General features: G+C 43.8%; 3 protein-coding genes across 9 annotated transcripts in view; 1 reads left to right on the plus strand and 2 right to left on the minus strand.

Annotated features, from left to right (window-relative positions):
* Window positions 1-5,136, minus strand: part of DCAF6 (DDB1 and CUL4 associated factor 6) — an 82,210-nt gene extending 77,074 nt beyond the window's left edge. For 5 of the 7 annotated variants that reach the window (XM_085240142.1, XM_085240149.1, XM_085240135.1 and 2 more), the window contains exon 1: window positions 4,834-5,070. In XM_085240142.1, the coding sequence (XP_085096268.1) occupies window positions 4,834-4,927 (94 nt within the window). In that variant the 5' untranslated portion in view covers window positions 4,928-5,070. Of the gene's footprint in view, window positions 1-4,833 lie in introns of all 7 variants that reach the window. The other 2 variants (XM_085240127.1, XM_085240113.1) reach the window with 1 other exon arrangement.
* Window positions 5,137-5,562: 426 nt separating this feature from the next.
* On the plus strand, window positions 5,563-12,700 carry MPC2 (mitochondrial pyruvate carrier 2). Its single transcript, XM_003202844.3, has 5 exons — window positions 5,563-5,798; window positions 8,936-8,976; window positions 10,614-10,698; window positions 11,713-11,824; window positions 12,458-12,700. The coding sequence occupies exons 1-5, from the start codon at window positions 5,693-5,695 to the stop codon at window positions 12,513-12,515; spliced, it is 402 nt and encodes a 133-aa protein (XP_003202892.1). The 5' UTR covers window positions 5,563-5,692; the 3' UTR covers window positions 12,516-12,700.
* A 1,263-nt stretch (window positions 12,701-13,963) lies between these two features.
* Window positions 13,964-21,864, minus strand: part of MPZL1 (myelin protein zero like 1) — a gene marked incomplete at its 5' end in the record, with an annotated part of 37,271 nt that continues 29,370 nt past the window's right edge. The window contains one exon of the mRNA XM_085221433.1: window positions 13,964-18,855. Coding sequence (XP_085077559.1) covers window positions 18,754-18,855 — 102 coding nt within the window. The remainder of the gene's footprint in view (window positions 18,856-21,864) is intronic.

Consider the following 21,864-nt stretch of genomic DNA (forward strand, 5'->3'; position numbering starts at 1 on the left):
CTGCTATCTGCTAACAGCTTCAATGAGATCGTATCAGGGAATTTGCTTCAGACATACTCCCTTCGTTAAAATCCTCCGAAGTCAATTTGTTATCAACAAATCTCAGCAACACACTGCTTTTTTTCAATTGCCTATCTGTGTTTTTTAGAGGTCCATTAAGTATGGTGTTTTTACTGACAAAAAACAAATAACAAAACATGGCAGCATGTTTAAGGCAGTACCCAATCACTCTCCAACGTTTTAATAACTAAAAAAGTAGCATTCTTTTCCTGCTGTGTTCTGGTATGTCTTCCTGTGTACAACCACTGAAAATCCAACGGCCATACCAAATTTCCTGCCAGAGGTCTAATAGATGGAGTGTATTAAAGGTATTTGGGTTTGTTTCAAAGATGTATTTTCCTCTCATTCATTCATTATACTGCAGATTTCAATTCTGATTGCAACAGTTTCTATTACTCAGAAAACATCACTAACAAAGCAGATCTGGGGAGTTCAGTTGTATCCGTCAGTCAATCTCATTTCACAAAGCACTTGGTGTGCACCAAGACACACCAACTACTACAGAGCTGGCTTTCTGGGCACAGAACAAAGCGCAGTAGAAGATGCAGTACACCAGAAAGTTAAGCCATATATATTAAAATAGCAATCACACAAACAGGTGAAGTTATAGAGCTCCTTTTTTCAAGCAGCAGTTAATACACCAGACTTATAAAATGAAGAACAGCATAAAACACTTCTCCCAATTATGTTTTTTTAGCTGTGACAGATGCAGTGTCTTCAATTTATGCTGGAGAAGAAAATTAATGCAAAAGGTTTAGGATGTGAAATGTAACAGTGCACCTGAAAATACTGAAACATCAAAAGTGTTATGCACAGAATTAAAGAAAGGCCGATTAAATGCCCTGAGACTATCTCCAGGTCTGCAGCGGCACCAGCTACCTTGAAAGCTGCCTGACTTTAAAGTAACACCCAATCCTACCCACCTTCTGTAAACCACTGCTGGTTGTATAAACCAGTAACGTCATCAAGTGTAACATAGCCAATACTGAAACTGCTGGCCTTACCCGCCTTGTTCTTCAGCCCTACCTATGAATAGACGTGATTCCAATCTGTCAGTAGTTTTGGTTTTACCATGGTTCACCCAGGTAAAGAGGTGGAGCGAACAATGTCTGATTAGGAAATGGGAGAATGCGCTAAACTATCTGCATAATGATGCATTTCCAGTTCTCCCTGTAGCAAAGACTGATGAAGCTTTACAAAATTTGACCACAATTAACCTCACTACTAGTTTGCTTACAGTTCATTTGTAGATCTCAAACCTTTCCTAATCGTTACAAAACAGTATCAGAAAACAAGAGTATTATAAACTGCACACCCAGACAAACACATGCCCTAGCATATGAAAGCTTTCTTTGAAAAGGTGGAGGGAAGCTCCGCAGACAGCACCACAGCACTCTCTCTAACAAATGCTGAAAGCTCCAAAAATTCCTATTACAAGGGAAGATGGCAGAAAACCAGATGCCAACAAGAGTATCAAAGGCCAAGGAGAATGTACCTATTCTGAAATTCACTCTGACTATCTCAAGCACAGCTCCTGACAATCATTGTGAACAAAACTATGCAACTGATTCATCTCTGCAAATTAATTTAGACTAATAAAGTTTCTGCAGATAGCCCACTCTGCCAGTTAATAAAAAAAATATATATATTAAAAACAGCCTTCAGTCCTCTTCACGGCCACTTGGAGCCATCCTCAGCAGCACGGCCCTCACAGAAAGCAAATAAAGCTGTCACATTAAATACTTCAGAGGAATTACGGATCCACTTCCTTCTTACAAGAATCCCAGGCTGTTACTGCTCTAGACAGATAATTACATGCTATAGTTAACCTACACGCAAGCTCTCATGTTGACAACACCCAACACTTTAACTGCTATCAGAACTGACTCCGGACTTCTCAAGAAAGTAGCACGTCTCTGAATTTGTCCTCTTAAACTCATTTGCCAGTTTCAAAGCAGAACTTAAGTAGGATACTACAGCTTACTAACACTGTTTTTCAATGTACAAGCCCTGTAATGCTTCAAACAAGGAGTGTGAATTTGTTTCTACCTACCAGCATCAGACTAAGACGATGGCCAAAATGCACCAGAGCACAGAGTGCTTCTGCCAGCCTCCTAGAGCAGCTTGGCTTTCTCTAGAGACTTCAGATGCAAGCACTGTTTGAAATCGAGACTAATTAGCCCACAAATGCTGAAGAAAATGTAGCTACCGCAGATAGACATAAGACCCACATTTTCCCTCTAGCACACAGAGAGAATTCTTAATGGATGATGATGTCCGGAGGGCACATACCAGGCACGTACACATTGGCTCACCTCCACTAGACTTTCCTTTACAACTCTGTCCTAAACTGACCACGTTTCAGGGCAATTATCAAAAGTTCTTGCAAAACCAAGCAGAGTTTTGCAAAGATATAAATTCCCAGAGCGAGCCATCTGCATGGGGAGGCACAATATGATGTGCAGATCCCTCTTGGAGCAGCTGTTTTTGAAAGCTGAAAGGGGCTATAAATAGAGTGCCACTTGATTGCCAGTTCACATGAAACCAAAACGCAGAGTAAATAAGAAACAGCAGTCCCTTCTTAGATGCGTCCCTCCAATATACAGGCACCTACGTACTGCCTGTATTTTATTCGGTAGCATAATGATACTATCCAAGTCAATGGTTCTCTGTACAGTTATCACTGGTAAACACAACGTGTCTTCCAATGCATTATTAACTGCATTGTCAGGTTCCTGCTGTGAGACCTCCCTTCTGCTTTGCTGGCTGAAAAGGGTGGCCAGCAGCAAAAAGACAAACAATCTATTTTATTCTGTAAAACTGTTTTGACAAATTTACCAAAAAAGTGAGGAAAAAAATAATAAAAAGCATAGACGACGCATTTGTTTCATAACACTCCTGCTAAGCCAAACCAAGACACCTGCCCTGCCTTCGTTCTGGCCCTCAGGCTGCTGACGAAGCCTGACAGGTACAAGTTTCACTCCCAGTTCAGATGAGCTCCAGGAGGACCAACAACCACCACCACCCACTGGCTTCAACACAGCCTCCATCCAAATAGCAACAGTCCCATGCAGGGCTGCTGATATGTGAAAAGACAACCGTAATAACACATGTCAGAACAGTACATGAAAAGCACAACAGGCCTCCCACGGGTTAAACCCAGACACAAGCAATCCCATTGGTGGGTGTACTAGGGCAGTAAATGCCATTTTGAGTACAAGTGTGACAAGCACACTACATGCCAAGCCCAGAATGTGATTCCAACTCCAAGCTGCAGCTTAAGGCACAAACTTCAAGGAGAGAATAATACTTGCCACCACCAGTAACTACCTTAGCATGAATCCAGCTGCATGTCCCGCCTGTCCTAAGGAAAATGTCCTCTAATGCTACAATGCTATGGAACATGTTCAGGTTCAATGAACATCCCTAACAATAAGATCTTACTTCAGCCACCAGAGTGATGCTTTTAATTGGTCATGTATATTGCACAGGAGCAGTGCTCCATAGATCATCATAAAATTAGGACTAATTTCTACTGATGAAATTTCACACATCAACTATGAGAGCCAGTGTAACGTCTGAGCAAAAAGTCTCACAATGTCCCTTCAAAATCTATGCTCCGCAACCCCAATTTTAACACGAGGCTTTTCTGCTCTACCAGGAGCAAGCAGAAGGAACATTCCTCGTGTGTCTAGGGAGAAGGACGTTTGCATTTCCACTAGAATTAGGGGAGACCTGATGGCAGCTGCAGCCCCTCACAGGGAGCGGATGGGCAGAGCTGAGCTCTGCTGTGTGCGACAGCGGCGGGGCCTGAAGGAACAGCATGGAGCTGTGTTAAGGGAGGGGCAGCTGGGGGCTAGGGACAGGTTGTGCACCAGAGGGCGGTGGGCACTGAACGGGATGCCCAGGGCTGTGGGCACGGCCCTGAGAGCCGGAATTCAGGGAGTGCATGGACATCGCTGTCAGACATAGGGTTTGGATTTTAGGCGGTCACGTGTGGGGCCAGGAGCTGCACTCGGTGATCCCTGTGGGTCCCATCCAACCCGGGCTATTCTGTGATTCTAAGCTGGACAAGCCCCAGCTAAGGCTGCCACACACTGCCATCCAGATAGAAGCTACCAAGCCAAAGTCAGCAGGATCAACAGTTTTCAATCGCACAGTTTTTCACACAGCGCTTACGTGCACGCAGAGAGTGGAAGCCCCAGGAGGGGCTCTGCTTTCTCCTTTACCCTTCCCACCCTGCCGAGTGCTTGGGTTCCCCGAACGTCACTCGCACAGCCGTTCCGCAGGGAATCGAGGGAGCTCCAACAGCAGCCAGGAAGACACCGCCAGCGCTGCAAGCACCCTACAGTTCGCCTCGGGAGCGGGCATCGCTCCACCTCCGGGGTACAAAGCCGAGGATTCGTTGCCAGAGAGCCCACCGAAGGCGAGAGCTCCGCGACGACGCGTGTAACAGCCAGCCCCGCGCCCGGCGCTGCGGGCACAGGGGTTCGAGGCACGCACGCACCCTCCGCCATTACCAAAGAACACCACCGGCTCCGTTTCCTCACGTGGGCGGCGAACGCGGCCGCCCCGCTGGCCAACAACGGCCGTGAGGGGCGCTCGGGGCGGCCCCGAGCAACAGTTCTCCCCCCTCCCCCCTCGCGGGGCCCCGGCACCGGCGGGAGGAGCGGCACAAGCGGGCGGGGAAACTTGGCGGCCGGGTCCGACCGCCGCGGGGGGGGAGGAGGGGGGATCCGCCGCTTCCCGGTCCGCTCGCCGCCGCGCCCTTACCCAGGTAGTGCCGCCGCAGCAGGCCGGGCTCCTCCAGCCCCAGGCTCCGCTTCCTCACGTCCCACAGCAGGTGGGGGCAGCGGCCCCGGGACATGGCCCCGCGCGGGGCCGGGCGCTCCGCTGCCGCCGGCCGCGCCGCGCGATCACCATGGAAACCGGCGCCCGCCTCGCGCCGCGGCACCGACAGGCAGCGACCGGAGAGAGAGCGGCTGAACGAGCGAGCGACAGCGGCAGCGGCGGGGCCGGCGGAGGCTCCGCGCCCCGCCCACAGGGCGCCCCGCCCCCGAGAAGCCCCGCCTCCGGGAACGGGAGGAGGGGGGCGGTGTGAGGGGAGGTGCTCCGACACGCCCCGCCTTTCGCACGAGCTGGGAGCACCGCCTCCTCGCTGCGGCGCTGGGGCGCCGGGGAGGTGACGGGTGACGCAGATGAGCTGAGCGGTGAAGCCGCGAGGAGGCCATCTTAGGTCTGGGCGCGCGGCCGCGGGTCTGAGTTTCCCTCGCCGTCCATCTTGATTGGGAGTATGAAGCCGTCTCCGCGGCCATCTTTGAGCTGGGTACAGGGACGGCTCTCGTGCCCTTCCCAAAGAAGGCCGGCAGCGCTCTGCCCAAAGCGCCGGCTCCGCTCGCCTCGCGAGGCGGTCTCAGCCAATCGCGGCTGGCGGACCTTTCCGCTCTGCCCCGCCCTCGAGCCGATGCACCAATGAGCGCGCGGGATTTCTACACTCCTCCCTCCGGCGCGAGGGTGGCGAGGGCGGGGCGTGGCGGAAGGACGGCGGGTCGCGGGGGGACGAAGCCGCCGGCGGTGTGACCGAGCGGCACGCTGACACGCCGGTCGTCGGGGGTCTTCTCGTTGTGCCGACATGGCAGCCGCCGTCACGGGGCTGCGCGCCTCTTACCACCGCCTGCTCGACCGCATCGAGCTGATGCTGCCGCCGCGGTTCCGGCCTTTCTACAACCACCCGGCCGGTAACGACGGTGGGCGGGAGGCGGGGGGGCTGAACGCGGTGGGAAGCTGCTTGGGACGGGTTCCACTCAGCGAGAGGTCCGTGCTGCCCGGCGAGCCCTCAGCTGGCTCGGAGCTTCGCTCGAGGGAAGCGTGTCACCGGGGAGAGACCTCCGGCAGCGCTGTTTGCCATGCAAACAGGCCGCGCGGGGCAGCCGCGGAACGCGCGATAAGCCGCAGCGTCCCATAGGCCGGTGCTTGGTTTCTGTGTGCCGCATCCTTGACTCTTCACCTAGCTGGGATGTGTGCGGTGAGAACGGACTTTGGTGCTCGGGTGGTTGCTCCATCCCATAGCGGTGCCCTCCTGGAATTCGTACTGTGGCTTCTAACCACAGAGAGAAAGCTGCCGCCGTTCAAACCTGTGTACCAGATTCGTTAGGGCAACATAAACATGTTCGTGTTGGTGGACCACAAGTGTATGCATACATTACAGCCGTAACCCATAAATAGCCAGCACCCCGCTGGTGAGAAAAGCCACAAAACAACCAGGTATCAAACCCAAGCCTCTGCTGCTCAGCTTCAGCCCTGAACGCCTGAGCAGATGGGGCTCAGAAACCTGAGCAATAGATGTCACTGTGACTGCAAACAAGTAGGTTACAAATGAAAGGCTGACGTCGTATCTCCTGGAGATAACTGAGTTGCTGATCTAATTTTGGAATGACATCAAGTGCCGCTATCGTGAAATTATACATCGCTCGCAGCAAGGGAAGAACGAACAATGCTTGCTTCTTTCCTGGCACAAAGAAAGCTTCCAGGAAAATGCCAGCTCTGAAGAGCTGTTTGTTTGGCTGACACCACACAGCTCAGCTTCTGCAGGACAGCAAAGGGCTTGGGACATGGCATGTCAACTGCTGTCGTGCAGGGAGCGCGGCTCTTAGCCACGCAGGCTTGGGGTGGGCTTTGCCCTCCTGGGTTCTTTTGGCCTGACTAAACAGCTCCCCAGGACAAACACTTCTTACACTTAATATAAAGTAAACTTTTATTTGCACATACGGTGTTCAAATTATCATGTCCTGGTTCTGAGCGGCTGCTGTCTAATTTGTCCTTGAAAAATGGGTGTCAGGATCCAGGAAGAGCCTGCCCTGTCTGGGGAGTCCTCCTTGCTGGAACATCTCTTGGGGAAGGTGTTCTGCTTGCAGGATTTAACTGCCCTCTCTTAGGACCAGCTTGGCTCACCTGTCCTCAGCTGTTTCTTACTTTCTTAGTCAATAGTTTTAAATTACCAAGTTATTACCAAATTCACATCATGGAGGAAAAAAAAAATTGTTACAGTGAGAAATGTTCTGTTCTTAAGGTGAAAAGTAATCTGCTAGAAGTTACTAGCTGCTGCCTGAAACTTGATCACTGTCACAAGCAGCGTGAGTCTTAGAGCTTCATGCAAAGCTGCCAAGCTAGTTTTTGTTGCATTCTGTGTTGCAGTCATGCCTTTTATACGGCTTAGCTGGCTTTAAGGTGACTGAACTGATATTTGTAACAGTAAGTCTTATCCCCTGTTTTGTAAGTTGCTTCACATGTGTTTGCTGCAGAAACCTGGCAGCTAGTTTTTCCAAGTCATGGTTTTAAACACAAGGGTGCTTAAAACGGGCTGCATAAATAGTTACTGTAAGGCTGCATTGTTAGTTAAATATTAGCTCACATAAAAAGCAAACAGCCCATGTTCTAGTGTTTATTGTTTATATTTTAAAACTTTGACTCATAATATGTAACATATTATAGTGGAAAGTTGGCTTCATCTCACATGTTGTCTGCCTAGCAATGCCTCAAACCTCATGTGTTTTGACAAAATTGGGCCCACTGCCCTGACTGTACCCCAGGGTGGTGGGTGGACATTTTGGATCCTGGTCTTTCTTTAAAAACTTGGAGCAGTATTTCTAGATTAATAATGTCTGACACAGCTGACAGTCTGCATACTACTGGTGTAGCGTTACAATACTTTGTTTTAACCAACCAACTGCTATTTCTGCACCACTGTAGGATATATGTAGTTATGAGAGAGATGTTTTTCCAGATCCCGCTCCATTGATTTTTCTCCTTTCTTTATCCTCGTAATCCTTGTTTGACTATTGGCAAAATATTAAGATGGGAGGTCAAAGACCTGCCTACTCGGAGATGTGCATTAGAGGTCCATGAGAACATGCTGCTACTTGTTTTCAATTTGTACTCTAACCATCTAATAATGCTACTGTGTAGGATGTCTTTTGTAGTATGAAGAAATGGGCTGTGATTTGGAAAGGGAGCAGGGTCTGACTTATTACAGTGCTAATAACAAAATATTTCATGGTTACAGTTTACAAGATTCATAGAATCATAGAATGGCCTGAGTTGAAAAGAACCACAATGATCATCGAGTTTCAACCCCCCTGCTGTGTGCAGGGTCACCAACCACCAGACCAGGCTGCCCAGAGCCACATCCAGCCTGGCCTTGAAGCCTCCAGGGATGGGGCATCCACAACCTCCTTGGGCAACCTGTTCCAGTGTGTCACCATCCTCTGTGTGAAAAACTTCCTCCTAATGTCTAACCTAAACCTCCCCCGTCTCAGTTTAAAACCATTCCCCCTTGTCCTATTGCTATCTACCCTCGTTAACAGCCGTTCCCCCTCCCTTCAAGTACTGGAAGGAAATTAGTTTTCAGTTTTAGATTCAGTTTACAAAGATTTCAAACTCTCATTCTGTTCGTTCGGTGATAGTTTAAGTTTTAATCTTCATATAGAAACTGTTTTCATTTTTCCTGGCCTGATCTCCATATTTTCATTATAAATATGTCTTGCAGTACCCTTGTTTGCTTGAAAGTAAGAATACCAATCTTTCTTCCTCATCTGTTGCGAAAATGGGTGGAGTGATTATGCAATTAAAAGTTGATGCACAGAGTTAAAGAAATATGAGCATTAGGTGATAAAGCACAATATATGCACAGTTACACAATATCACTGTGCAATTCACTATATTAAGAAAAACCCTAACAATCGACACACACAAAAAAAAAACCAAAAAAACACTACAAACAACAACAACAAAAATCAATAACTCAAAACTTACTATGAGCATTAAAACAACTACATCTCACTGAGTAATTTAACCTTTCTCCCCATTCTTCCCTCAGGTCCCAAGACAGTCTTCTTCTGGGCACCTATTATGAAATGGGTAAGTATAAGATGCCAACTCATGTCTGTTCATTAGAGGGCAATCTGCAGCAACTCATTGGGCAAGGAATAATTCCCAGCAGGTAAATGAGCCTTCAGAAAGGTTTGATACCAAAGCTCTGATTTTCAGTAGATGGGGAGGAAAAATATTAAAGTGAAAAAATGGGTATTGCAACACTCCAGGGAGTGTTAACTCCAGGGGAGTTAAAAAAAAAAAAAAAAAAAGTAGTGCTTTCTGGAAAAGCTGTATGCTTCACTTAGAAAGTTTCATAAAACCTTTCTTTTATTGAACACTCACTGTTGCTTAAGATTGGCATGAACTGTCATAATTTGAAACTCCGAAGGCATGTATTTTGGAATGTCAGTAGCTGTGTTCCTTGTACAGTTCTGCTTCTCAGAACATTGCACCATTTGGCCTGTGTCTGTGCACATGAAGTGTATGCTTCATCCTTGTTGTAATTGCTACAAATGAAGTAAATAATAAAATAGCGCGATACACCTGTTTGATAGCAAGCAACGATACAATCTCCTTTTCCTATGGCCAAGTGGGTCATAAATCTATGTGTGTGAACAGCAGATCTTACAGGCCACAAGGAATACATGATGCTGTATACCGTAGGTTGTTTTCTCTGTCAGTCTAGGTGGGTGCTGCACTATCTGTGGTTCACCTCTGCCATTTTCCGAGGGTCTCCTAGGCAGTGTGCTCCTGAGCCTCAGCATACAGCAACTCTTCGGAGCAGGTTGCTGTCTGCTGCTCTATCATAAGAGCTAATACACAGATAGTTGTTTGTTTATTTGTTTTGTGAAGATGCAGGAAGGCCTACCTGTGCTCCCAGTGAAGTTCTTCACTGAGAAATTAAAATGGCTTTTCTACTACACAGCAAGGGCATGTTGACTTGCAGGTACCCAAATGGACTGAAAATCTGTACCTCTTGACACCACTGCAGCAAAACCGGTCCCATGAATGAGGCAGCATGCAGAAGTCTCTACCCTTAAAAACTCATCTCTTGAGTGGAGCCCAAAGTAGCCCTTAGTGGCAGTCATCGAGTTAAAAGCATTAAGTCTTTTTTTGTTCACTTATTTTGGCTAACTTCTGTAGTAGAACAACAAATTGTGTTTCCAGTAGAGGGCAATAACACAACAAAAAAATCAAGCAGCGTATTTGCTAGTAACATTCTCAAGAAGTCAGTCAAGCTATTTGTCACTGCAGTGAGGAATTTTTTGCTTTTACTGAAATTATATTTACAACAAAAAAAAACCACTTTTACCTCCTTGGATGAAGATGAGATAAGACTGCACATGTGCATCTTTACTAACTGAGCTTTAGGAAGAAGAGTCTTCCTATTTAGACATAAAAACCAATTTGTTCTTAAGAGCAACTCTGCTTGAGTTAACCTTGTAACTAACAAAAAGTTGCCTGGGATTTCACTGCAAGTTAATCACAACCCCCATGACTGAGTTATTTCATCCACAAAGGACTGCAAGTGTACAGAGTCTCCAAGAGTAATTACTCAGCTCATACATCCCATTTGCTGCATAATGCACACAGAATAAGCTCTGAGCTATACAGCGTCTTCCCCTTCTGAACAACTTAATAGGTTTTGGTACAGGATTGGCTTAATTAATTTCTTTTTACAGGGTTTGGTATGCGCTGGAATGGCTGATATGACCAGACCGGCAGAAAAGCTCAGCACAGCACAGTCTGCAGTGTTAATGGCCACAGGTAAATACAGTGGTACTCTGTGCTTGTACGCAACACCCTCTCTACAACTGTATCCGCTGCTTTTTGTATTCTGTCAGCACTAAGTCGCTTACATAGAAAAGGCTCGGTATGCTAGCTCTCACTGTCACTGTTACATGATAGTTCTAGGACACGTTTATACTTGGTATTCAATCTATGAGAGTTCTGTGATTATGTAATAGGTTTATACAAGCGTCTTAATTTGGAATTGTCCAGAGCAAATTGTTTTGAGTTAGGATATAAACTGGGTTACAAATGATACTCTTCGTTCCAGGAAGTAAAACTCTTCTGATTTGTTCACGTCAAGAAATTTTGAAATCAGTCCAGAATATGGTGGCTTTTTTAGAATGGATTTGAAGGGATTAAACAATGCTAGATGGAAAGAATTCCCATGTGCTACAAGAGCTTGGAAGCAGTGGTATACAGACCACTGCACTGCTGTCTGCCATGGGTTTTCACACTCACAAAACCAATATTCCATACTCAAGCATCACCCTTGACAAAATCTGGTAAAAGAACTTGTGGCAGCTAAAGCTGAGAACCAAAACTACAGCTGCCACCTTCTTCCTTCTATGGACTTAACTTTGATATCTGGCTTTGTGCTATGTGCTTTGTGTGATATGTTCTGTGATCTCCAAATGGGTGCAGCAAACTAGATATACTGCAGCAAAATGCCACTGCCCTGCAACTGTGCCAGGGTATTAAAGTTTAGACTGCCATAGAGTACAGAGAATCTTTATTTGATAAGAACTATGATTAATGTTATTGTCTGGTTATGTTATCGTGAAAAAATGAAGCACATACCTGTATTTCTCTTACAGGCATCTGCTATGCTTCTGAGAAACAGATGATTATAAGAAAAACAGTTGTCCAACATGAAGTTATAAGACTGGTGTACTTAAACTAGCCCAGGATTCCATCCCCAAACTGAGGGGATGTCTGAATATTTTAATGACAAAGACGTAATGTCTCCTTACTTTTATTTTCACTCAACAGGCCTTATTTGGTCAAGGTACTCTCTAGTTATTATTCCTAAAAACTGGAGCCTGTTTGCGGTGAACTTCTTTGTTGGCTGCGCTGGTGGCTCCCAACTCTTCCGAATATGGAGGTATGTATTAAGAAGGGCTATCTGCACACTGTAATTAAGCACTCATACCATGTAGTTTTAATCATGAAATTATAAATTCCACCAGCTTTCAGTGTCAGTACAACAGGCAAGGGGAAATCAACAATTAAACATTACATTTTGCTACATTTTTAGTTTTCCAGATGAATAGCAGGGAAGCTTCTACATATTTTCCTTACAGCTAGAGCACTTTTTAAGGAATGATCTGTGTAAGCTGTAATTTCTGAATTTAAGGCATTCTTTAAAAGCTGTAGGTCTGTCTGACAAAAAGCCTACACTGTTTCATAAGCTTCGTCTTCTGTCAGCTTTCATTGTTGAATCCAATCAGTTCCAGTTGGATCAAAGAGTCCTTAAGCACAGCAATGTGATTTTTGTTTTTGTTTTTTTAATTTGCTTATTTCTTGAGGGGATTATTTGGCATTTTCTCCCATATTAAGTCCTGGACAGAAATAATGCAAACTTAGCAACTAATTGGGAGCTTTTTACATTAACTAAACTACCCTGAGTTTCTACTCTCAAGTTCTTTGTAATTTTAAACCTCCTTTACAGAATAGGTTGTTACAAAGACACTGTAACTGGAGCTCTAACCTTACTCTCTGCTTTTCTTTCCAATAGGTACAATCAGGAGCTGAAAGCAAAACAACAAGAGCAGCTACTGCAAAAAGATGCCTAACTCCATAGGTCAAATCCAGCAACGCACAAACCCTTCCCCACGGGACCTAGCTTCACTAATTTTAATATTTTTGTTCTCTCAGAAACTGAAAAGGAAATCTGAAAGTCTAGAGAACATGCATTTTCTAAGTGCAAATAACAAAGTATCTCCTTACGTTTAAATAAAATGTGACCTTTTAAATTTAAGTAATATTGTATGTCTTATGTCAGAGAACTTACATTGTCTCTTTTAAAGAAACTGATTGTGGATTGTGCCTTGATTTACTTGTTGGGCCTTACCTTACCTGACTGCTGAACAGAGCCTGGCGTGACATGGTATTGAGACTGTTAGCCAGAGTCCCAGACAGGAGTATACTTTCAAGTCACAGTGACATCTGTGTGGGGTTTTTACCCTACTTTAAAATAGTTCCTTTTTTTTTTTTCTTCCAGTTTCTGCCATCCTCTACAACTCAGGCTGAAGATGGGCAGATTTAGGTACCTGCTTCTTTGGAATGTGAAAAATAAACAGCCAAAACATCTGTTACTCACTTTTCACACCCTCCTTAAGTATGTGCAGATTTTCTGTGAAGCTGTGCACTCAGGGAACTGACATACAATATATCAGTACTCCAAAGCTTTGGAGGAGGTGGTCTGCTACCGTCTGTAGCATGTTATGAATGAAACCTTTGAAAGCCAACCTTCCTCCCTATTTAATTTCCTGTAAAGAGAAAAAAGTAACACTGTGAAACAGCTTCAGAGCAAAAGCTGTATGTTACATTGCAGAAATCCATCTGTATCAGGCAATTGTGCTTAGAGCATGGCATCCATCAGCTTCCCCTGGCATGCTGTCAGAGACCTTTTCTTCCAAAGCTATGAGCCTGTAGCCAGGGGAAAAAAAACTAAGCTGTATTCAGCTCTCAGTAATATGAATGCCTTGAATGATGAAGTAGATAGTGGCTTCTTATTCTCTCCTCTGCTGTACTTTGCCCAATCCAAGTTGAGGTACCACTCCCACATGGCAAGGGTGGAGACAGGAGGAAACTCTGTATTTAACAACTGCAGCACCTTGCTGTGGCACTGAAATCCTTGCGTTTCTCACCCCATGTGTAAACTATCTAGCAAAGAGTATTAGTGCAGGACAGCATTTTCTCTCCTTACAAGACACGTGTCTGATACTGCATCAGATACCCTTCTCCAGAGGCCGTCCTGCCTCTGAAAGCTGTCTCTCTCACAGTTGGATTCTGCTGGAGATGTGTGCTGTAACCTCAAGCATTTTCTCTTGCATATCTTGGTTCCTCTAGCTGAATTCATGTAGGGTATCACCTCAAACAGTGAACTCTCCAGCTGTGTGCGTTTGCTGAGCTGACAGAGAGTGGGATGTCTGAAAAATATTGCCAGGAAGAGAAGTGGTATATTTCAGTCCCCCTCCCTTCCCAGTTCACGATGAGACTCATCCAACAAACCAGAATTGGGGGGGGGGAATAAGTGTATTAAAATATTCACAAGATTACAACAGAAAACGTGAAAGTCCATTCAAGAAAAAATATCCAGGATAACTTTCCAGATGAGTCTGTAAAAGCAAAAGCACTAACCGTTGATACACAGGATCTTCACATAGTCAGGCCATGCAATGCATATCTAGCTCCCTCACACAGATTATACACCTGTCTTACAGGTGTTTGTTCTCCCACATACCTCCAAGATGGAGGTTTATGAAAAGTTTCCAGTCTATATTCCCAATTTACCGCATAAAAAGAGCTGCCATTGTAGGGAGACAGAAAAGATTGCACAGCACACTGATCTCAAGAGGCATTGAACTTGCATTTTAGAGTGCAAAAACACCTTTAAATGAAAGAGTTTAGTAGCCTTAGGGCAGTGAAGAGCAGGGAAAGAGAAGCCTCAGAAGAGTACAAGTCCTGAGCATCTTTATATGATTTTGTAGTTTGTTACCTAAATTATTAGCACCACAGGCCAATGGCCACTGCCCAGAAGTCTTACCCACCTTTTCAGCTTTGATAGTTTTAAAAATAAAATAATTCCATCACCTCTGTAGAGTCAGAACAATTTGCATTTGAAATCCTAGGTAGATATATTACTAATGTAAAAATTCAAGACAGAATTTTAAAACAGACTAAAAGTATTTTGGTCATAATTCAAATGGCCTGCATTTTACCTCAATGAATCCACCCTACAGCAACGCAGCTTACAAGCTGCATATATACATTTACTGCAGTTACCAAACAGATGGTTACCTGAGCAGTTCTCACAGGTTTAGAAAAGCTGAAAAATTATTTCCAGCTCATTTTCTCATAAACTGAAACAGCGCCAAAGCTTAAAAAAAAAAAATTAAAAAAAAAAAAACCAAAAACAAAAACCATGCAGGTCTCCAGTTATTATCATGTAGTTAAGTATAGGGACATAATTGCCAACTTATAGTGGCTCTTTAATGAACATGTGTAATGCGTTCATTAAAATTTGATTTAATCTAACTTAGTGCCATCTAATGAACACGCTGATGATCTCCCTCACGGAACAACTGCTGAAGACAAAAAAGGCAATGGAAATTTGATGTACTGAGTATAGCTACTGATTTACTTACGTCAATATAGTTACGCCTAATACCCTTCAAAATCTATTTCTGCTGATCAGTAATAAAGAAGAATATATCCACTGTTAGTAGAGACAAAACTCTTCAATTTGCAGCTCTGTTCAGAAGAGGGGATGACAAAGATGAGTGATACCATTCATATTCTTGACTCTAGGGGGTGCAAGCTGGCTCAACAGCCAGAGCCCAAGCTGGCACTCCCAAACTGCATTCCTACAATGCGTACAAGGTCACTTTTACATGTAAAAGCCTATTTTTCCCCCTCACAGCAGAGAATTCATTGTAAATCTTTTACATCACGCAGACCTTCCCCAGCTCCATCACCCATGAGTGCTTGCTCACCTAACAGTCATTTGCTACTGCCTCAAGATTCTTGTCAGTTCTTCAGCTGGGCTGCAGCAAGCAGCAAGGATGCAAAACAGACAGACCTAAAAAAGAGCTAGCGGCGGTACTGACACTGGTTAAGGACAATACACTTCATTTTCCTAAAAGTACATGCTCTTCTTTTCCACTTGCAAAACAGCATCAAAGAATTAAGAAAATAGCAGTAGAGGACACCTGACTGAATTTCTGGTCACCATAACATCACAGTCTGATGACTTTTGTCTGACTTCAATCTCTGCTTGCTAGCCATCAAGGAAATTCGAAATCGTCTGTCACTTGAAATGATGTCACTAAGTAAATCAACTAAACATCAGTCCCTTTCATCAGTACAGGCTATCATATTCAAATAAATAAGCTAACACACTGAGTGCCCAAAAGTTCACAGTAGTTCTGTTCCATGCTGCCTCAAGTTCATAGTATCACAGAATGGCTTGAGTTAGAAGGCAGCTTAAAAACCACCCAGTTCCAACTGTCTGCCATGGGCAGGGCTGCCAACCACCTGCTCAGGCTACCCAGGGCCCATCCAACCCAGCCTTGAGCACCTCCAGGGATGGGGCATCCACAGCTTCTCTGGGAAGCCTGTGCCACTGCCTCACCGCCCTCTGAGTGAAGAATTTCCTCGTAGCAACTAACCTAAATTTCCCCTCATTCTGGAAAGTCTCCAGAACTCACAGTACTCAAAAGGAGCTTACAGTACTCAGAAGGAGCTTATAGACAGGAGATAGACTGACTTTTTACAAAGGCTGATGGTCTGATGGTGATAGGACAAGGAGGAATGGTTTTGAACTAAAAGAGGGGAAATACAGATTAGATATTAACAGAAAAATTTTTATTCCGAGAGTGGTAAAGCACTGGAATAGGCAGCCCAGAGAAACTGTCTATCACACTTGAGACTGATTTCTACTATTCCTATGGGGAAGAGAGTTTGTTTCTTTCCTAAAAAAAAGTTCAACATTAAAAAAAATTTCGATATGCCTTCACACACAAGGCTGTCTGAATCCAAGTAGCCTTGCAATGAGACTTCTCCTATAGGCTAAATGAACATACCTGTACCTAAAGAAAACCAGTGAAATTACACGTTTCCTATAGTATAGCACCAGAAGTAGCAGGATTATACTCAGATTCTTCTGTAGATCCCAGCAGAAAAAAAATCAAACAACAACAAAAAGCCCCACAAAAACAGTGACTTCAGAGCAAAAGACAGACAATCCTATTTTCTTGTAGCACCAAGTGTTTGATAGTAAAATTCATCACATTTCTCCCTTTTACTCTAAAATGTCTAGGGAGAAAAGTGGTAATGCACAGCGATGAGCATAGGCAAAGGTTTTCCATCAACTAAGCTTCTGTTTCTTGCTAAGTGTAAAACAAATATTTGGAAGAAACAGCCCAGTTAGGGAAAGCAGCAGAAGGATTCACTGCGACTTTAGCAGCACTTCTACCAGAAGCAAGAGTTGTTAAGCGACCAGTCAAGTTTGACTGGTTGCCTAACACCACTTTGTTGAGAAAAAAGAATGAAGAAGCAGCCAGACTCTTCTCAGTAGTACTCATAGACAGAACAAGAGGCAACGGTCAAAAGTTAAAAATCAGGAAATTCTACCTGAACACATGGAAACACTTTTTTTACTCTAAGTATCCAAACAGTGGAATAAGTTGCCCAAAGAGACAGTAGAGTTTCCATCTGTGGAGATACTAAAAATGCAACTGGACACAGTCCTGGCCAACTTACTCTAGCTAAACCCAACCTGGGTTTAAACAGATAATTTCTGGAGATCCTTTCCAACCTTAACCATTCTGTAAATGATTCTGTGAAATAAACCAAATTAGAAAATAGGTAAGAATCTAAGAGGTTATGGTAGATCAAACTGAAAATTAATTGCTGTCATAGAAAAGTTAACACCACATAAGGATGTACAGAACAGAAATCCTACTTACTATATGCTGCTGTGAATAGACCACAGCTGGAGTGCCACTTCTAGTTCAGAACACCAGATTTCTGCGTGCAGATGGGACAGCTAAAGAAAGATCCTCTTCAGCAGAAAAGAACAATCAGGGATCCCTAACAATTTATGAGGAGTATAATCTACAAACAAAAAGATGGGAAATTATATTAATCAAGTAGTAGACTTGTAGAGAAGAAGGAAATAAACTGCCCTCCACATCTCTCTGTGCAAATAAAGACTATAAAAGAAAAAAAGAAAAAAGGAAGAAAAAAAAAAACCACACTGAATTAAAAACCAGAAGGAGAAAAAAAAAAAAAAAAAAAGGAAAAAAAAAAAGCAAAGCTCTAGATTTCTTCCAGAGGTCATTCAGCCTTCATTAAAGGCTTCTGAGAACAGAGAAAGCATCTCTTTAGAAATGGCAGAGGTACAGAGGAGCCATGAGGGAGAGGCGAGGGAATACCAGAACTTCCAGATCCCTTGGAGCCCTTTTTTGTCCTTATATGAAGTGTCATTTTTGAGAAAGAAACACTTCATTGCCTCAGAGTCTTTCAGTGAACTTTTCAGCCACCTAGAGCTACAGCTTCTTATCTCTTTAACTCACTAGCTCTTCAATTTTCACAGGTAAACTACAATTTCACAGAATTCATTAGATCAATACTATCCCTGTACCTTAAAGGACTAAGCTTGAATATACAGGCTTAATATAGAAGTAAACAATTCAGTGAACCATATTAGACAAATCAGGTAGATCTGAACATTTTCTTCGCTTGCAGAGGTAAGACATCTATTTCTGATAGCTAGGAGTCACAATTCTGCTTACAAGACCAAACGAGAATGTCTACCTCTAAGGAGAAGGCAGCTTTTGTACTGACAAACTGACCAAGAAAATATGAATACCCTGTGAAAGTTACCTTTTTTGTATTCACCTCAACAACAACGAAAGAAATTAAGGCCTATAAACAAAAAAAAAAAAGTCTCTAGGTCAATCTAGAATCCTCAGGCATCTTCCAGTTTCTCCATTGATACAATAAAAATATTCTTAAATTGTGATGTGAGTTTGCACTTTCTCTCTCATCATACAAGATACAAAAAGAATATTGGCAATTTATAAGCAGAATTCTTAGCGCATTTCAACATGCAACATTGGTCTCACTTCTCTACGATTAAATAGACTATTTACACACAATACATATATATCTTTCCCTCTGTATGCACATGCATTGGTCCTAGCCTAGGCATCAAAGGCCACATGTGAGTTCTCTGGGTCAAATTTTGTTTAAGCAATTCCAGTCTGAATGAGTGTTTTGCTATAGACAGATTAGGATCACATCTCAGTTCTTCCGAATATCAGCATAGACCACAGACTCTGACTTGTTAATCTTGTTGCTGTGCTGTCCTCCGGAGTGATCTAGCTGCGCGTAAATGACTGGGCCCTGCAAAGAGAATAAAAAACACAATCAGTATTGTTCAGAATAGGTCATATTGTCCCTCCCTTCAGCAGGGGCTACAGCAAGACCACACAGCTTTTATGACTGTTAGCGACATTTTGAAGCAAGTGGAATGAGCTCTCACCTATTAATGAGTCTCTAGTCTGCCACCTTTATCATACCAGGAGCATGCAAAAAATTTCCTCCCTTTAATACTGTTAAGGCTGCCTGCTTTCTCAAAGAAAAGCTAAATCTAGAATCATTTCTTCTGAAAAGCAGCAATTTTTAGATGTTATAGAGAGAAGAAACATACTTGGCTTAGTCAGATGCATGCCAATGCAATATTTTACAGGAGAAACTATGCTACAGATTTACTGATAACTGAGTGTAGATAACTGAGTGTACTAAATGTACTGCCATGTCCTGTAAATCTCAGCACAGCTGTACCACTCATATAACTAAGGAAAGAACAAACCTGCAGCCACCTCAGGACACCACAGTCACTGGCCAAGCAAGGGATGGGATCAAGGTTTACACAGCAGCGAGCCAGAAAATACTAAAATGGTTCAGTAATGCAAAATTCTTACCTCACTTTCAAACCAACCTAGCTCAGAGTTTTAAAAAAAGAATTGAATCCTTGGTCAGTTAGGCCACCAAGGTTCCCCTTTGCTACAAACCAATCCAAGGCATGGTGCAGACCCACAAGCAAGAGAGCTACTTAAGACCACCATTCCAGAAGGGCATAAAATAATAGAAAGCATCCAAAGGAGGGCTCTGAAGATGGGGCAGGGTCTGGAGGGCAAGGTGTATGAGGAGCAGCTGAAGTCCCATGGTTGGCTGGGCGCAGAGCAGAGGAGCTGAGGGGAGGCCTGATGGCAGCTGCAGCTCCTCACAGGGAGCAGAGGGGCAGCGCTGAGCTCCGCTCTGAGTGACAGCGACAGGGCCCGAGGGAACGGCATGGAGCTGTGTCAGGGGAAGGGCAGCTGGGGGTTAGGGACGGGTGCTGCACCAGAGGTAGGTGGGCATGGAACAGGCTGCCCAGGGCAATGGGCACGGCCACGAGTGCTGGAGTTCAAGAAGCATCTGGATAACATTCTTGGACATAGGGTTTGAATTTTGGGTGGTGCTGTGTGGAGCCTGGAGCTGGAGTTGATGATTGCTGTAGGTCCTCTCCAGCTTGGGATACTCAGTGATCCTACAACGTCACACACCCGGTATGCTCGGTACCTTCTTGTACCAGTCTGCTCAGCATGACCCACCACTGACAGTTATTGCCAGGCTTTCCCTACAAAAGACTGCAACATAGCCACACACCTTTGTTCTATTTGCTGGAGTGAAGGACATTAAAGTATCATCTTTCAGCAGAGCATGCAAATACACCAGCCCTTTCCTAAAGCACATCATCCAAAACACAGCCAAAGGAAAGCAAGCTGTAGCTATTGCAGATGAGCCAAGGACAGGACTGTGACCTGGAATGCCTGACGAGGTAAAGATGGGAGCTCTATGAAAACTCTGACCTGCAGCTCCCATTCTGCATGCCACAACTGAAATAAACACAGAGCAGAAGGCTGTGACCACCTATCTAAGTGGAGAGATCACATACAAATATTACCTGCACAGGAGAGAAAGGGACTGTTTTGTTGGGCAGAGGGAAGAGGGCAAAAATTACAAGGATGGATCTTTCTGTTTGATTCAGGGTCTTCTAGCTATTTTTGCCTCAAAATGATTTCATTCATTTAACTCCATTTCTGTTTTCCTTAGTTTCAAGAGAGAACAAGCTTTCACAGATATTTCTCCCAGTCGCCACTCTCCAATTCCATTTATCTTCCAAAGCAACTAGGGGTCAAAGATGAGAAGATACTTTCTATTCAGAAAACAAAATCCTTGAAGAACCATAGGTACACTTCTGCACAGCTGTTTTCCTTCCAACACAACGGCAAAGCTCAAAAAACAAAATGTCCTCCTTCTAGGTAAAGCACTTCCCAAGTTACAAAGAAAAATATTAGAGAAATGGGAGGAAAGAAGAAAGAACATTTGTAAGTAGATATAAAATGCTGAATATAAATAAAAGATTAAATAAATGATTTAAAAAAAGATATGGATGTCTTAGGAAAGATGAATTTTAGAGTTTGGCTAGAACAACATGGGTTTTTTTTCAGCACTATTGGCTCTCCTGTTGTTCTGGTCTCTGAAACTATATTTGGATTATGTTATTAACTCCAATTAAAGCTTGGTGTCTATAAAAATGTTAAGGAAAAGTGAGTCTAAGGTTTATTTGTAAGCAATTTAGGAATTCTCACCTGCCTGAAGTCGTAGTTAAAGGAAAGGGTAAATTATGCTCTATGGCACCTTGTATGAGTTCAAAAAAATCTACAATTGCATAAAGTACTCAGTATGACATCTCAAGCTTGCTCAAAAAATCCTGACGCGTCAGTTTTCTACCATAGGAGTTAACTTTGGATCAGTTATCTTATCACCACTATTATTTTATGCCAGGTTAAATATAATTATCCTGCTCTAACCAGAATGTCAGATGAAGATGATGTGGCTGACTGGTGTGGTCACCTGATCCAAATCAAGCTATTATCTAGATATATTCACCATCACTTAAATAAATGGAATATTAACTAAAGCAGAAAAGAAGGAGCAAGGATTTATTACAATGCTCCACCTATTTGATTTGTTGCCAGCTGATTTTCTAGTCTAATTCAATGTGCTCCACATGTCTCTCCCATGTCTACTCAGTACCGCCTCACTGCAGCTGAAAAGTAAACTGCAGCCAGTTTCACTAGCATACTTCAAAAACTATTGCAACATGCTTCTGGAGCTCCATCAGGGAAAAGCTAACATGGTGCTTTCACCTTTCATTGCACCGGAAAATGCCTCCCTAACATAAAGAGAGAGAAGAAAAAAAAAAAAAAAAAAAAAAAAAAGATCAGATACAAAAAATGGGCAGCCCTTGCTAGGAAAATGCAAGGGCTGATGATCACTAGCAAACTTTTAAAGGACACTAAG

The sequence above is a fragment of the Meleagris gallopavo genome, chromosome 1 (assembly GCF_905368555.1).
Source record: "Meleagris gallopavo chromosome 1, MGAL_WU_HG_1.1, whole genome shotgun sequence".
Taxonomy (NCBI): Eukaryota; Metazoa; Chordata; class Aves; order Galliformes; family Phasianidae; genus Meleagris; species Meleagris gallopavo.